At 52.6% G+C, this 15,779-nt stretch overlaps 1 protein-coding gene across 2 annotated transcripts in view; it reads left to right on the top strand.

Annotated features, from left to right (window-relative positions):
* The window catches only part of LOC111151570 (insulin like growth factor 2 mRNA binding protein 1), a 40,065-nt gene extending 28,228 nt beyond the window's left edge, over positions 1-11,837 (top strand). The window contains exons 5-15 of one of the 2 annotated variants that reach the window (XM_022509641.1): positions 294-357; positions 2,199-2,480; positions 3,571-3,705; positions 4,570-4,692; positions 5,446-5,581; positions 7,087-7,209; positions 7,560-7,679; positions 8,438-8,512; positions 9,768-9,899; positions 10,154-10,267; positions 11,745-11,837. In XM_022509641.1, coding sequence (XP_022365349.1) covers positions 294-357; positions 2,199-2,480; positions 3,571-3,705; positions 4,570-4,692; positions 5,446-5,581; positions 7,087-7,209; positions 7,560-7,679; positions 8,438-8,512; positions 9,768-9,899; positions 10,154-10,267; positions 11,745-11,837 — 1,397 coding nt within the window. The remainder of the gene's footprint in view (positions 1-293; positions 358-2,198; positions 2,481-3,570; positions 3,706-4,569; positions 4,693-5,445; positions 5,582-7,086; positions 7,210-7,559; positions 7,680-8,437; positions 8,513-9,767; positions 9,900-10,153; positions 10,268-11,744) is intronic. The other variant, XM_022509643.1, reaches the window with a different exon arrangement.
* The last annotated feature ends 3,942 nt before the right edge of the window (positions 11,838-15,779 follow it).

Below are 15,779 nucleotides of genomic sequence, written 5' to 3'. Positions count from 1 at the left end.
CTGACCACGCTGTTTGGTTGCCCAGTGTGGGGTCGGGGGCTGGGAGGTGCTGGCCAGGGGGAAATTTAGAGGAAGACACGGATGGGAAAATGCAAAAAGGTTAATTTGAATTTTCTAGTTCTGGAGAGACTGGCCTCGAGGGTGGGTAGTTTGCCTTGTCATTCAGGTCTTTCCTTCTTCCAACACATTCAACGTCTTCTACCCTGGAAGGATGAGCTTTTGACACTTGGGGTTCATTGGTGGCATCTCCAGATTGTGTTGCTCTAACCTTGGCCTCTGTTTTGCTCCCCCAGTGAACACCGAGAGTGAGACGGCGGTGGTGAATGTCACCTATTCCAACCGGGAACAGACCAGGCAGTGAGTGGGCTGGAAAGCGGGGTGGGGAGGGTCTTCATGAGGCCCTGGAGGCAGGCAAGAGTGCCTGCTTGGGTTCTGTTACGGTGACAGCCATTCGCAGACTTTTTTTGGTTCAGGGGTCTCAAGGGTTCAGAAACTCATCAGGATTGATAGCAAATCATGGACAGGAAGGGACCCAGAGAAACCTTCCCAGGAAAGGTGGGAAATCCTCTAGGAGAAAAGGTGGGCTTTCTCTGGGATGTCTAGTTGCCCTGGCAGGGTCCTTTGCCGTGTTGACGGCGCCATCTAGTGTTAGTGAGGAGGAACTGCGAGATTCACAGAAGGGATTTGTTGGTGTTCTGATGTGGCGGGGGCAGACATTTTTTTGCGGATGATGCCGCGAGCCCAGTTTCTGCTCTTGTAGGGTCCTGTTCGTCCAGTCACACGCATGCTTTCTAGCTCCTTAAGCCCTTTGGTTGAGCAGTTACACTTCTCACCTGCTGGTACTGACAGACCTTGTATAGTCCATGCATGTATTCATTCATATCTGACCTGTTACGGGCTTTTTGCCACATTGGGCTTTTGAGAGCTTTCTTGTTCCTTCAGCATGCGGCCTCTAGCCTGCTGATGGTACAGGGATCCCACCGCTTCCTCAAATCCTATTTTCTTTTTTCTTTATTTTGTTTTAAAGTTTATTTTATTTATTTTATTTTTTATTTTTTTGAAGATTTTATTTATTTATTTGACACAAAGAGATCATAAGTAGGCAGAGAGGCAGGCAGAGAGGGGTGGGGGGGAAGCAGGCTCCCTGCTGAGCAGAGAGCCCGATTCGGGGCTCGATCCCAAGACCCTGAGATCATGACCCGAGCCGAAGGCAGAGGCTTAACTTAACCCACTGAGCCACCCAGGTGCCCCTTACAGTTTATTTTTAAGTTATTTCTACACCCAACGTGGTACTCGAACGCAGGGTCCCGAGATCAAGAGTTAGTATACTCTACTGACCGAACCTGCCAGGCGCCCTGCCCACAATTTTTTTTTTTTTTTAATTGAACAGACAGAGATCACAAGTAGGTGGCGGTGGGGGGGTGGCGGGAAGCAGGCTCCCTGCTGGGCAGAGAGCCCAACTCCGAGCTCGATCCCAGGACCCTGGGATCATGACCTGAGCCGAAGGCAGAGGCTTAACCCCCTGAGCCACCCAGGCGCCCCATGCCCGCACTTTTTTAAGTGGCTCTTGGGCTCAGGATTTTCTGGACGTCCCTGTTGCCCCTTCCTTAGCGTGGCTCTAAAGGTCATGTCAACACCGGCTTACTCCCCACGGCCTGTTGCTGCCTTGTTAACATTTCTGACCTGCATCGGCTGCTGTGGGATGGGAGGAAGCTTGCTTTTTCAGACATTCCAGATAGACTTAAACTCCAGCTTCCAAGCTGTAAGCAGGACATTCTGTCTCCAGCCTCTCCCTCTCCCCTCCCCCCTCAAACGGTTTCCTCAGATATGGAAGGTGCCAGGCTCAGACTCAGCAGGTGTAAAAACAAGTCTCTTCTTTCATCGTGTGTTTATTATATTTATTTACTTACTGCGAATCACATGTGGTTCTCAGAGTAACCTGTGATATGTAGTTCTGGCTGGAACTAATAAGCCAGTTCGAAATTCATTGAGAATAACTTATTTAGGTTTTCCTTTGATGTTTTCAGCCATTTAGACTGGACAGTTCTCTGAGGTGGAGGTGGGAGTGGTGGGTAGGTGGTCATCTCCGTTACTTTCAGTGTGTTCCAAGTTGTAACCCGGAGTGCTTCACACACAGAGGGCCTTTGGTGTGATTGGCGTGGACTGGAGGGACCAGTAGATTCTCCCTCTGTCCTCAGAGCCATCATGAAGCTGAATGGCCACCAGCTGGAGAACCACGCCTTGAAGGTCTCCTACATTCCTGACGAGCAGATAGCACAGGGTCCTGAGAACGGGCGTCGAGGCGGCTTTGGCTCTCGGGGTCAGCCCCGCCAGGGCTCCCCTGTGGCAGCGGGGGCCCCAGCCAAGCAGCAGCAAGTGGATATCCCCCTGCGGCTCCTGGTGCCCACCCAGTATGTGGGTGCCATCATCGGCAAGGAGGGGGCCACCATACGAAACATCACGAAACAGACCCAGTCCAAGTGAGTCTTGGCTGCGGGGCCGTTGGGAGCTGGGGTGCCTCCTGGTTGCACGCCGGGCGTGTCTCAGTATATACCTTTCAGGAAATGTTTCCTGGAATGTGTTCCCTTTTCTCTTCATTGGGGAAGGGGGATGGTCACTGTTCCAATCTCAGCCTCCTGGAAAGGTGGGGGCTGTTGGGGAGGTTGAATGGACCTGAGGCATGCCATTTGCTGGCCAGTGGCTGGGCCGCACCATTATTAGTAGGAGGCATTCTAGAATTTCTTGTAGGAAGTGTCCTCGGGCAGACCGAGTCTGGGTGAGTCAGCCACAGAGTCTGCTGGTGGCCCCTGGGATGGGCAGCCCGGCCAGAGCCAACCCTCAGTGATAGGTCACCATCCTGCCCCATCTCCTGTACCACCACTGCTACCCCTCTCATCTCTTTTTTTAAATTTGACTTTTTTTCTTTTTTAAAGATATTATTTATTTATTTGTCAGAGAGAGAGCACAAGTAGAGAAGCAAGCAGGCAGAGGCAGAGAGAGAAGCAGGCTCCCCGCTGAGCAAGGAGCCTGATGTAGGACTCGATTCCAGGACCCTGGGCTCATGACCCGAGCTGAAGGCAGCCACTCAACTGACTGAGCCACCGAGGCATCTCAGACTTTCTTTTTTTTAATTTGAATATAGTTGACCTCTCTTCTCTGATCTTTATAGCTGGTCAGGGTACTCTGGAAAAGAACAGGTCACATCATGTCCTTATTCCAAATGCATCCTTAATTATTTACTTTTAATTTGGAACAGTGTGCCTTCCCTTTATAGTTGTTTCACGGGGGCACCCAGTGTTGAAGGGGAAATGCAGCTTCAGAGCTGTGGGCTGCTGATTGCCAGCCCTGTGTTCCCATGCTAGACGCCACTGTTGTCCCCCACCACCTCCTCATTCAGTGGGCCGGCCTGGGTTCCCCTGGACCTTTCTCTGCCCTTCCCACTTCTGCACTTGAACTTGTTCTAAGAGCCGTTTCTGGACTTTGGGTTGAGGAGAGGTGGCCAGGAGGGTGAAGAAGACTCCGGGTTTCACCAGGGAGTGACCTAACCATCCTTGACCTTGTGGTCCTCAGGATAGACGTGCACAGGAAGGAGAACGCAGGTGCTGCGGAGAAGGCCATCAGCGTCCACTCGACCCCGGAGGGCTGCTCGTCTGCCTGTAAGATGATCTTGGAGATCATGCACAAGGAAGCCAAGGACACTAAAACGTAAGGCTTTCACTCAGCGTTTCTCAGGAGGAGGGGATGGCCGCCCTCCCCTGCTCTGACATGCTTTATTCGCAAGAATGTGGAGATAGAGAGGAGACAGGACGTAAACTGAAACGTGAGGTCCTTTTTTCCACAAGTTACACCCATGTACCCTTTTAGCGATTCTGTGCATTTACAGGTGTGTGTGCGCGCGTTGGTCCACGGACGTACGTATGCACAGGTGTGCTGCATGTTCCAGCACAAATAGGACCATAGTGAACGTGTTCTCTAGTTCGCTTTTTTCCCATTTATGGATCAGCAGTTAATCACCCGCCTCATTCTTTCTAACGCTGCATGGAATTCTATGGTGTGGCTGTTCTAAAGTAAACAGTTGAATGAGTATTAATATGCACGTGCCCGTGAAACGATCACCCCAGTTAGGATAATGAGCATGGCTGTTGCTCTGGTAGTCCCTGTGCCCCTTGGTGGCTCGTCCGTGCTTCCCCATTTCTCTAGCACTAAGCAACCACCGATTTGTTGATTTTCATAATGATTTCAAAAGTAGGTGTTTTTTTTTTTTTTTAAGATTTTATTTATTTATTTAACAGACAGAGATCACAAGTAGGCAGAGAGGCAGGCAGAGAGAGAGGAAGGGAAGCAGGCTCCCCACTGAGCAGAGAGCCTAATGTGGGGCTCGATCCCAGGACGCTGAGATCAGGACCTGAGCTGAAGGCAGAGGCTTAACCCACTGAGCCACCCAGGCGCCCCTCAAAAGTAGTTTTGTGCCATGGTTGGTCCCGGAAACCCCACGTCTGCAGTGGCGGGCTGACTGAGTCTCTGCGTGGCCCCCTGTTTAACAGCTCTTGTTTCTCCCTCCTTCCCAAGGGCTGACGAGGTTCCCCTGAAGATCCTGGCCCATAATAACTTTGTGGGGCGTCTCATTGGCAAGGAAGGGCGCAATCTGAAGAAGGTAGAGCAGGACACAGAGACGAAGATCACCATCTCCTCGTAAGGCTCCCAATTACCTCTCTGTGAGGGGGCTGCCCGGGGGCGGCGGTGTGTCAGTAGTGAGCCTTAATACTGGGGCCGTAAGTTGGATGCAGTTTCTGCCCTAGGGAAGCTTGATCAGTGAAGTGGCAAAGACTGGTTATCTCTGTGAGGGCTGGGGTTGCTGGAGCACATCCTTCCTTCCTCTGGGCTGCCCATCACGCCTGTCCCCTGTATCTCGGAGAGCCTGCAGCCGGGGTGGGGGTGGGGCAGGGAGGGGGATGGCAGTTTCAGGCGTGTTTGCCAGGCTGTGAGAAGCAGACTGACCGAGGCCCCGGTCTGAGGATTAAGTGTGTGCTCCCTTGTGTCGTGGCCCGCCCCTCCCGGTAGAACCGGAGCCAGGCAGACCAGTTACCTCTTCTGTGAGCACTGTGCCTCGGCATTTCATCCCAGACTCGCTCCGTTCTGAAAGCATAGGAGATGGGTCGCCTAGAACCACTGGAGAAACCTCCAGTCCTGAGCGTCCTCTTTGCTTTACCAGTGCTGAAAAGTGGTCTGTGATCGGACTCCTCGCAAATTGAGGGGTTTCAGTCGGGTGTTCTCCTCTCCCAGTACCTGGCTTGCCCCAGCCCTGCCCCGGTGACAGACTGAAGGCCAGAGACAGGGAGCTGTTTGCTGACAGGGACGCAGCCTACAGGAGCTGTGGCTGGGACTGGTGCCCAGCCGGGGGCCTCTCGCTGGTGGGAGGGTGACGCAGCCCTGCTGTCCTGCCAGGTTGCAGGACCTCACCCTCTATAATCCCGAGAGGACCATCACCGTGAAGGGGGCCATTGAGAACTGCTGCAGGGCCGAGCAGGAGATCATGAAGAAGGTTCGGGAGGCCTATGAGAACGACGTGGCCGCCATGAGTGTGAGTGCCCGGTGCCGCTGCTTCCCCTGATGCTCCGGGCCTGCGGCACCGAAGAAGGGGTCCTCCACGTGGGGTGGTCAGGCCACACGCCTTTGGATTTCCAGCCCTCCAGATCTTTGAGGTTTAATGAATAGAGATTCTTTTTTTTTTTTTAAGATTTTATTTATTTATTTGACAGAGAGAGATATCACAAGTAGGTGGAGAGGCAGGCAGAGAGAGAGAGGAGGAAGCAGGTTCTTCGCTGAGCAGAGAGCCCGATGTGGGGCTTGATCCCAGGACCCCGGGATCATGACCTGAGCCGAAGGCAGAGGCTTTTAACCCACAGAGCCACCCAGGCGCCCCATGAATAGAGATTCTTGATCTGATTCCTGAGGTGTGGGTCGGGTTTCATCAGGGGCTTTGAGGTCTGTGGTCTTCCTATAAAATTGGTGTTGTGGGTCCTTCAGTGAGGAGAGTGGCCATAATTTTTATCTCATTTGTTTTTTAAGATTATATTTATTTCAGAGATAAAAGAGAGCACGAGAGCCAGGGCAAGCAGGGGGAGAAGCAGAGGGAGAGGGGCAGGGACTAAGAAGATTCTGCATTGGGTGTGGATCCCAGTGTGGGGCTTGATCCCACAACCCTGAGATCATGACCTGAGCCACAGTCAAGAGTTGGACGCTTAACATCTGAGCCAGCCAGGCACCCCTCATCTGATTTTTTAACTTTTTTTTTTTTTAAGGATTTTATTTATTTTTTTGACAGACTGCAGTGAGAGAGAGGGAACGCAAGCAGGGGAGGTGGGAGAGGGAGAACAGGCCTCCTGCAGAGCAGAGAGCCCGATGTGGGGCTTGATCCCAGGACCCTGGGATCATGACCCAAGCCGAAGGCACCCCTGATTTTTTAAAATTAAGTTTTCATTCATTCGTTCATTTTTAAAGACTTTATTTTTGAGAATGAGGATGAGTGGCAGAGGCAGAGGGAGAAGCATGCTCCCCGCTGAGTAGAGAGCCTGATGAGGGACTTGATCCCAGGATCCCAGGATCATGACCCGAGCCAAAGGCAGACAGTCAACCGACTGAGCCACCCAGGTGTCCCTCAGCTGATTTTTTTAAAAGGAGAGTGAGAATGTGGGGTACAGGAAAACAGGTGAGCCCTGGAGGTCGAACGGAGATCTGTCCTTGCTGTGGCTTCTCATGGGAATTTTCCAGTGCAGGCAGGGTTAGTGGAATAAGCCACCGGGGAGATGGGACATCTGAGGGTCTGGTTGACCCTTCTGGTTGGTGTTGCTGGTTCTTGATCCAGCGGTCATGTCCCATTGCTCACAGCCCCACGCCTCGTGTGTGTGTGTGTGTGTGTGTGTGTGTGTGTGTGTGCGTTCAAGAGCCAGAAGGGCAGGAAGGCTTTGTGCAAAAGCACCCAGTTCTGCTGTGTTTGCAGCCCCCCCAACCCCAGCACTGCTCTCTGGGTTCATCCAGGCCCTGCAGCACGAGCTGACCTCTTCCCTCCTCACCTTCCTTCCCCAGCTGCAGTCACATCTCATACCCGGCCTGAACCTGGCGGCTGTAGGTCTTTTTCCAGCTTCGTCCAGTGCGGTCCCACCACCTCCCAGCAGTGTCACTGGGGCTGCTCCCTACAGCTCCTTTATGGTAGGTGCAAGATTTCCTGACCGGGGGGCCCTGGGCCCTTCCACGGCCTCCCTTAGGGTCAAGTCCCCTGCGGGATCCTGATGCTTAGGAATTTGCAGAGAGGGAGGAGGGACGGGAGGTCTGGGATGCCCCTCTTGTGCAGTGTTGCCAGCCGTGTGCATGGTGCTACAGAGGCCGCCTGGTGGCAGCACCGTCTCTCGTCCCTTTTGGCCCTGGGGAGAGCCCCGGCGCGGGTCGCCCATATTGGCCACCCAGTGTCTGGCTCCTTCTCTTCGAGGACGCTCGCCTGGGGGGTGGAAGGGTTCCAGGCCGCGCCCTGCCCCCGGTGGTAACGCGCCCTGCCCCGGTAGCAGGCCCCGGAGCAGGAGACGGTGCAGGTGTTCATCCCAGCGCAGGCGGTGGGGGCCATCATCGGGAAGAAGGGACAGCACATCAAACAGCTCTCGCGATTCGCCAGCGCCTCCATTAAGGTGACCTGCTCTGCCTCCTTCCAGGTCCTGGGAAGAGGGGAGCGCTCTGCTTCCACCCCGTCTGCCTTTCTTCCTGGATACCCCATGGGGCCGCTCTTGGGTGGCTTCTTTCTCTGCTAGTCCCCGTCCCCTTTGGGAGGAGAGCTTAGGTTTTGACACGGACTGATGCGGGTTCAGCCCCCAGCCCTGGAGCCTCAGCCCCTGATCCCTCGTGACTGCAGTCCCAGTCCGAGTGCCACAAAGTGAGGCAGTTGCCCCCCCCCACTCGGCCAGTGCCCAGCGCTCAGTGGTTGCGGCAGGTGCCAGCTGTCTTTTCGCCTTCCTTGGCCGGGGTCTGGTGCAGAGAGAAGAGACACGAACTAAACAGAGTTAATCTTCACAAGCCTAAATCCAGTAGTGTCGGCGGTCCTAAAGGAGTTGGTCAGACACAGGGATTCTTTTCTGCCGGTATGGTCCTTGCTCTCCTCACCGTGGGCATTTTGTCTGTGCCCCACTCCAAGCAGGACCCCACAGAAGCCTCCCCAGGAAGCTGGGAGGGTGCGCGGTGGGGAGGCCCTGCTTAGGGACTGTCCCTGGCATGCACACACACAACACGCACACGTCCTCATCACATTTTTGGTGCAGGGCAGTGCCCTTGGGGCTCAGGGTCTTTGTTGTTGCTTCTCCTGGCCCTCGGAAGTAGGTGGTGGAATTGGGATGGTGGTGGGGGGCTTGGTGGAGGTAGGGGACACCTCTTTGACCAGTTCTTTCCTTTCTAGATTGCTCCTCCTGAAACTCCTGACTCCAAAGTTCGTATGGTCATCATCACTGGACCCCCAGAAGCCCAATTTAAGGTTCTCATCTTTGTTTTTCCAAAGGAAGGAATTGAGGTTGGGTGGGAATGGAAATCTGCAGAACACCTTCGTCTTTTTATTTCATTTTTATTTTTATTTATTTAGTTCTTAAAGATTTTATTTATTTATTTGACGGGTAGAGATCACAAGTAGGCAGAGAGGCAGGCAGAGCGGGGGTGCGGGGGGGAAGCAGGCTCCATGCTGAGCAGAGAGCCCTATACAAGGCTCTATCCCAGGACCCTGGGATCATGACCTGAGCTGGAGGCAGAGGCTTAACCCACTGAGCCACCCAGGAGCAGCCCCCCCCCCTTTTCTAAAGATTTTATTTATTTATTTGACGGACAGAGATCACAAGTAGGCAGAGAGGCAGGCGGGGGGAGGGGGAGCGGGCTCCCTGCTGAGCAGAGAGCCTGATGCAGGGCTTGATCTCAGGACCCTGAGATCATGACCTGAGCTGAAGGCAGAGGCTTAACCCACTGAGCCACCCAGGCACCCCTACATAACACTTTCTTTTAAAAAGTTTTTATTTATTTAAGTAACTCCTACACCTAGCGTGGGGCTTGCAGCCACAACCCTGAGATGGAGAGTCGCATGCCCTGCTGACTGAGCCAGCTGGGGGCGCCCGAGGGCGGCATGGCAGTGCCGGCTGGCAGTGTGGCATCAGACTCCATTTCTGTTGACTTCTTCGCTTTTTATTTCTGAAGGTGAACAGAAATCTGGGACAGAAGGAAGGCTGAGGGCTTCTTTCTTGTGTCCTGTTTCCCTTAGTAGGAAGATCTTTGATGCCCAATTCCCTCCTCTCCTTTCTTTCTTTATGTCCTGCTGCATTGCTGGGTCCCTGAACTGGTGGTCACAGAGTCAGAGAGCGACCCGTTGGTTCCTCCTGACCTAGGCAGGGCTAGAGAATGGGGACGCTCCAGAGGCTGTGGGGCCTGTCCAGCAGCCTGTCCTCTGGCTGACTTGATGAGCTGCCTTGTTCACGATCATCCCAGAGCCCACAGGGGTTTGTAGCTTCTGAAGTGTCCCTGGAAGTATGTGTTCAGTTACTGCACCCGGGCTCTCCAGCATTACAAGGAAGCAGAAGGAATAGGTCGCTGCTCACGGGCCATTTTCGCATCCCCTGGTGTAAATGGTTTAGCTGGGCCTGTGGGGTGAAAGGGGATCGGGTGCACCTTGGGGGCTCCGGTCGGGCGGTTCCTTTGCTTCCCTTCTGTCGTGTGTGGCCCGCTGATGAACAAGGACCTCCTCCTCTCAGGCTCAGGGAAGAATTTATGGAAAACTCAAGGAGGAGAACTTCTTTGGTCCCAAGGAGGAAGTGAAGCTGGAGACCCACATCCGGGTGCCGGCGTCCGCTGCTGGCAGAGTCATTGGCAAAGGTGGCAAAACGGTGAGCCTGGAGGGCCAGGGATGGATGTGCTGGGTCGTAGTGCTCACACCGCACGGCTCTGCCCTGGCCTCCTACTCCCCTACCCTGTAGGACCTGAGGACCCCCACTTGCTCCTTTACCTAATTCTCCTCCCTGGCCCGGCTCCCGGGTTCTCCAGTTACCTGCTAGGGACATGCCTCCTGCCCCTCCCTCCAGCCCCTTCTGTGCTTTCCGGATAGCACCCTAAGCTGCCCTCTGCCCCCCACCCTGCCCAGGTAAATGAGTTGCAGAATTTGACAGCGGCTGAGGTGGTGGTGCCAAGAGACCAGACTCCGGATGAGAATGACCAGGTCATCGTCAAGATCATTGGGCATTTTTATGCCAGCCAGGTACACAGGGCACTCCCCCGCCTTGTGCCAGTGCAGTCCCTTTGGCTTTCTTACAGTGACTACCTCCATCCCTGCTTCCGGTTCTGCTATCCCATTCCGGAACTCACCATCCCCACACCACTTCGTGGGCCAGTCAGCACTGCCCGGCATTGGGACCGACCCCGGAGTCTGGAAAGAGGGTGGATATTAGGTTCAAATGCTCTGAATCTCAAAAAAGCAGGAAAAGGTTGATTGGAAGGTAGTGGGGTTGCCCTGAAATCCTCTGGCGGTGGAACGGGAAGGGATATGGGGACTCCTGGACATGAGCCCTTCTGTTGAGAGGATAGGCAGCTTCCTAAGCTAGTGGCTGCCTAAGCAGTCCAGGGTAGGACAGGAACCCAGAACCCCAGTTCCTGGCTCTCGGTTCCCAGTGTGGTGTGGCCATGCAGCACCAGGAGCTGGGGTTTGGAGGCAGAGGGCTTGGAGCTCAGACCCCATGTGGCCTTTCTGCTGTATGGCCTGGGCTGAGAAACTTCCCCTGACAGTCCTCAGAGAACAAGAGCCACGATAGTATCCTAGATTTCCGCGTGCGTCTGATACACCGAGCACCGTTCCGTGTGGCTCACATATATGAGCTCACTTAATCCCCGTGACAGCCTCATTGTACATCGTGGTCGCGTGAAGGATAGATCCAAGGACGCACTGGGCCAGGACATTCCCAGTGCCGACTTGGGCGGCGGGGGTGCGTGCGTTTTTCATGTGTTAGAATGAGAATCAGGGAAACCTTCTGTAAATCATCCGTGTGCGGCCGACTGCATGGGAAGTACGAGACTCCTGAGTCCACAGCCTTTTCCCCCACCTCCGCCACCTTTCTCTTGAACCAGGAAACCGAGCTCTCCGTTTATGGAAGGAAGCGATTCTGGTCAGTGGTTAGGGGCGCCCCCGTTCCAGTTGGCTTCCCTGGCAGAGCTCTGTTCTTAGCGAAGCACCTTTGAGAGGGAAAGACTCTAAGAGACAGATCCTTGGGTCTTTTGTCCATTGCTCAGGTTTCACCATTTGATTTGTAAATCCGTGTCTGGACATGACTTCATCCCCTTGGCTGGCGATGTTCGCACACGTAGCGGGGAGTCTGATTTGTGAGGTCTCCCGCATGATGACCCTCCGACCAGACATCCTCCTGGAAACCCCGGGAGTTCTGTTTGGGGTTCAGTAGCGTGTGTGGCAACTATTGTCAGTTTTTCAATTCTGGTGAATGAGTTTGTTTTCCGGCTCCCCCTCCCCCTCCCTCAGGTTCCCTGCCCCGCCCCGCAGGAGGTGTTCAGGGCCCACGGGGAGGCAGAGAAACTTCGGGTCCCGCTCACCCTAGCTCTTCCTGTTGTGCTTGTTGCCGGTGTCTAAGTCTTGGTGGCCTCTCTCCCCTGGGGTCAGGCTCTCTCATTACCTTTGGGGGATCCTCAAGGGGGTCTTCACTCTGGCCTCTTCTCTGGTTTTCCTGCAGATGGCACAGCGGAAGATACGAGACATCCTGGCCCAAGTTAAACAGCTGCACCAAAAGGGACAGAGTAACCAGGCCCAGGCACGGAGGAAGTGACCAGCCCCTCCCTGTCACATCGACTCAAGGACAACGGGCTGAAGTCGAGAGCACGTTCTCCCCAGCAGGCCTGAGAATGAGTGGGAATCAGGGACACTTGGGCCGGGATGTAGATCAGGTTTGCCCACTTGCTTGAGAAAAGACGTTCCAGTGAGGAACCCTGATCCCTCGGCCCCACACGCCCAACCAATTGGCCCAACATGCCTGCCCCTCAGGGTGTCACCATGGCGATTCTAGCTCAGGGTGCTTTTAAACGTGGATTGTTGAAGTAAGTTCTCCAGGTCCCACCGAGAGGGTGGGTCAGACCCCAGTGGGAAGAGAAATAAAATTTCCTTCAGGTTTTTCAATCACTCAGAGGGGTGTTTCAATCAGCCTCAAAGGATGGTTTGCTTCTTGACCTTAAAATCCTTCCAGCCTTCTCCTACTTGGTCCGTTGATTAAAATACCTCTATTCTCATGCCCTGACATAGCCTGTTCCTGTATAGCCTTTTTCTATAGTCACACGGATTGTTTTATCTGTACTGCTACCAGAAAAAGTGGGAACCAGTGCACTGCTTTGCTTACGTTACTGATTCAAAGGAGAAGACACACCAGCATCTGTAGTCTAATTCCACTCCTTCCCTAACCAACCGATAGGAACAGCAAGGAATAAAGAATGGGGGGGAAATCGATTAAAATATATAGTAATCCACGTTTAAAAGGAGTGCCCTTATGGCTGGTCTAGTCCAGATCACCGGGGTGAAAAATTGGCGTGATTAAAATTTTTTCCACTCGGTCGGGACGTCCCCACCAAGATTCCCTGCCCCATTCGTGTCCTTCTCCCCATCTAGGTGCACATGGGTGGTACGGAATGCTCAGCGGGATAGGGGCTGACCACTGTACTGTCCCTGATTCCCATCATTCTCAGGCAGATTTTATATTTTTTTAAAGTCTATTTTAATGATTGGATATGAGCACTGGGAAGGGGACATGACTCCCCTTGATAAAGTCTCAGTTCCATGGAGGACTTGAGTGGCCCCAAAGGCTGCCACTGTGCCCTCACTCCAGCCCATGTGCTCCTATAAGGGCTGGTTCCCAGAGGTAGGGGTTATGGGGCACTCCCCCTCCACGGCACTGTTCCCTTGGTGGTGGTGGGATGTGGAACCCAACCCTGAGCTCCCAGTAAAGCTAAAGCCCATCATCTGGCATGTATTATGAATATTCAGTACATTGGAGAGTATTTGCTTCTGTTTTTATCCTAGAGGCCTATTTAACCAATGGCTTCTGCCTCTGTGAATCATTGGCACAAGAGTTGTGCCTGAGAACAGAATTCAAAATACCAGCAGCGTTATGCACAAAGGGGTAAATAAGCTTAATTTATTAATTTACCAGGCTCAATAAGATTCCGTTGGAAGTTCAGCGCTTGTGGAAGACGGCAGCCATCAGTTAAATGAGGTTAGGCCTCCCCTCCGAATATACTGATTGTCAATGCATATTAGCCAGGTGGTGCACTTTAGCTGCCTTGGACAATGCTATCAAGTGTGCTGGGAAGGGAGGAAGGCCTCTCTGCATGTGGAAGAGCCCATGCATGGCCTCCCCTCCTTCCAACACTGCAACCACGACAGTAGTAATCACGAGACAACCATGACACGTGGGCGGAGTCAGTCAGGTAATGCTGTGCGCGAAGTAAACTACCTCAAGGTATGAAGTTACCTCAGCAATTACTTTCCTTTTTGTTCCCCCACCTTTTTTTTTTTAACCTTTTTTTTTTTCTTTGCGGCTTGCTGATATTTTATATAAAAAAAGAAGAGCAAAGCAAAAGAGAAGCTGATAGTCTTGAATATTTTATTTTTTTAATGAAAAGAAAAAAACGAGAAAGTTATGTTTCATAATTTCTTACAACATGAGCCAGTGTAAGCCTTTAGGATCTCTCTATGGAGAACAGGCCCTGTGGAAAGGCAGTGGGGGCTGGCTCTTGGGGAGGAGGCTGAGGCTGAGTGAGCCCTGGGGGGAGGCCCTGATCTAGGACTCCCAGATTCCTAAAAACCACTGTCCTCTCTCCTGGAAACTCCTTGCTTGCCAGGATCCAGAGACCTGGCCGAGCTGTGGGCCTCCGGGGGCCAGACAACAAACCCCAGCAGCCGGCCCCTGGCGTCCGCCCCCTTCTTTCCCTTTTTGGTTAAAGGGCATCCCAGCCAATTTTCCCCACCAGTGGTGCTGTTGAGATATTTTAAAATACTGCCTCCGTTTTATCGAGGAGTGAAATAATAACTAAAAAAATATACCCGTTTAAAAAAAAACTGTTTCTCTGTCTAGAAATATGGGAGCCAAGATTCCGTTGGTAGAAGAGACATAGCTGCTCTCACACCCTCAAGAGAGGTCCACCTGGTCTGTCATTGCCATCTTTTTCTTTTTCCTTTCTTTTTCTATTTTTTTCCCCCCATTATTTTCATCTCAGTCCCATCTTGCTGTTCTTTTTGGTCTATGTCAACAGACCAAGGAGCAGACCAACTCTTGGATGACTGCCCCCCCCCCGTCTCCTCTGTCTTCTTTAGATTGATCTGATTGATTTTAATAGTGGACCCAAACTAAAGGAATTCTTAATTTAGGGTGGTGGGTTGCCAGGAGGGGTAGGAGGTATGGAAATGTGATTGGGGACAGGTTCTTGCCTCGCTCATGTCTTATCCCTTTGTCCCCGTGACATTCTTTTATAACCTCCAGAATGGTCTGTTCCAAAGAGAGGAAGACGCAGGAGAGCATTTAGGGGTAATATCAGGCCAATGTAACCCGAGCTTCCCACCTGTCCTAACTACCCAAAAAAAAAAAAAAAAAAAGGGTCTCCCAACTTCCATCTCTGGCTCTCTGTGCTTTATCCCAAAATGAAGCAGATAACATTCAGACATCGGCCATTTGGTGATTTAAGGCAAATTTCCAGCAGCAAGCATGCTTTAAGATCTGGTTCAAACTACCAGCAGGAAAAACAAAAACAAAAACCACCCACAGTACCTGAAATGTGATTGTTGCAGTGTTCAGTTTCCTTGGGATCCTGCTCCCTTCACACCGTAAGCCCACGTCCTTTTCCTTTGGCTGATTCAGCTCCCAGAAGAGGTCAGGAAGTGTGGCGAGGGACTGTCCAACAGGAGTTGAATTAGGCACAGCTCCACTCATCGCTGACGTTTGCCCAGCAGGAAGGTTGTGAAAGTTACCTACCAGAAGCAGAAGGAATATGGTTTGGTGGTTAAAGTTTAGGGGAGATAAAGGACCTGTCTTGGTGGGCCTGCCTTTGACCCCTAGGCTAGGTCTTGGGACGGTCCCCTGTCCTCCCCCGCATCACCTCCATTTCCCCATCCCTGGCGAGATAAGTCAACGTGAAAAGCACTTGGGAGATTTGGATGATCTGAGAAAAGCGACTTTTAAAAAACCACTTCTTATACTCGAAGATTATATATATATATATATATATGTATGTGTGTGTGTGTGTGCGCTACATATATATTTTTAAGAAAGGACCATCTCTTGAGGATATATTTTTGAATTCTGTGGAACACACAAAAAACCCACAATGGTTTGATTCACTAACTTTGAACCTGCATCTGACAGTACACCCCGATGGCTTTAGTCCCCTCTAGGGTCTGGTTGCCTTTTGCGGTTTGGGTTTTGGACTTGGCTCCTCGGAGGGCCTGGGTAGGAGACAGCTGAGCAGAGGGACAGGGAATTTTCTCCCCTGCTGCCCTCTCCTGCCCACCCCCCCAGGTCCTTGTCAGTCTTTATTCCTTTCCCCGTGAGCTCTCCACTTGGGGGCGGGGGTAGTCGGGAGCTATTTTTAGGTATGCCTCACTCTTGGCAGCAAAGACCCCCTGTGAAACCCAGAGAACACTGGGGGGGGATACTCCAGGTGGCTCTGTGTCCGTTTTCCTCTGTGCCAAAGACAGACAGAGGCTGAGAGGCCGCTTTTGAATCAAA

Source organism: Enhydra lutris, unplaced genomic scaffold (assembly GCF_002288905.1).
Source record: "Enhydra lutris kenyoni isolate GAN:26980312 unplaced genomic scaffold, ASM228890v2 scaffoldscaffold26, whole genome shotgun sequence".
Classification (NCBI taxonomy): Eukaryota; Metazoa; Chordata; class Mammalia; order Carnivora; family Mustelidae; genus Enhydra; species Enhydra lutris.
Note: the sequence above shows the minus strand (reverse complement) of the source record. Positions and strands in the feature narration are given on the sequence as shown.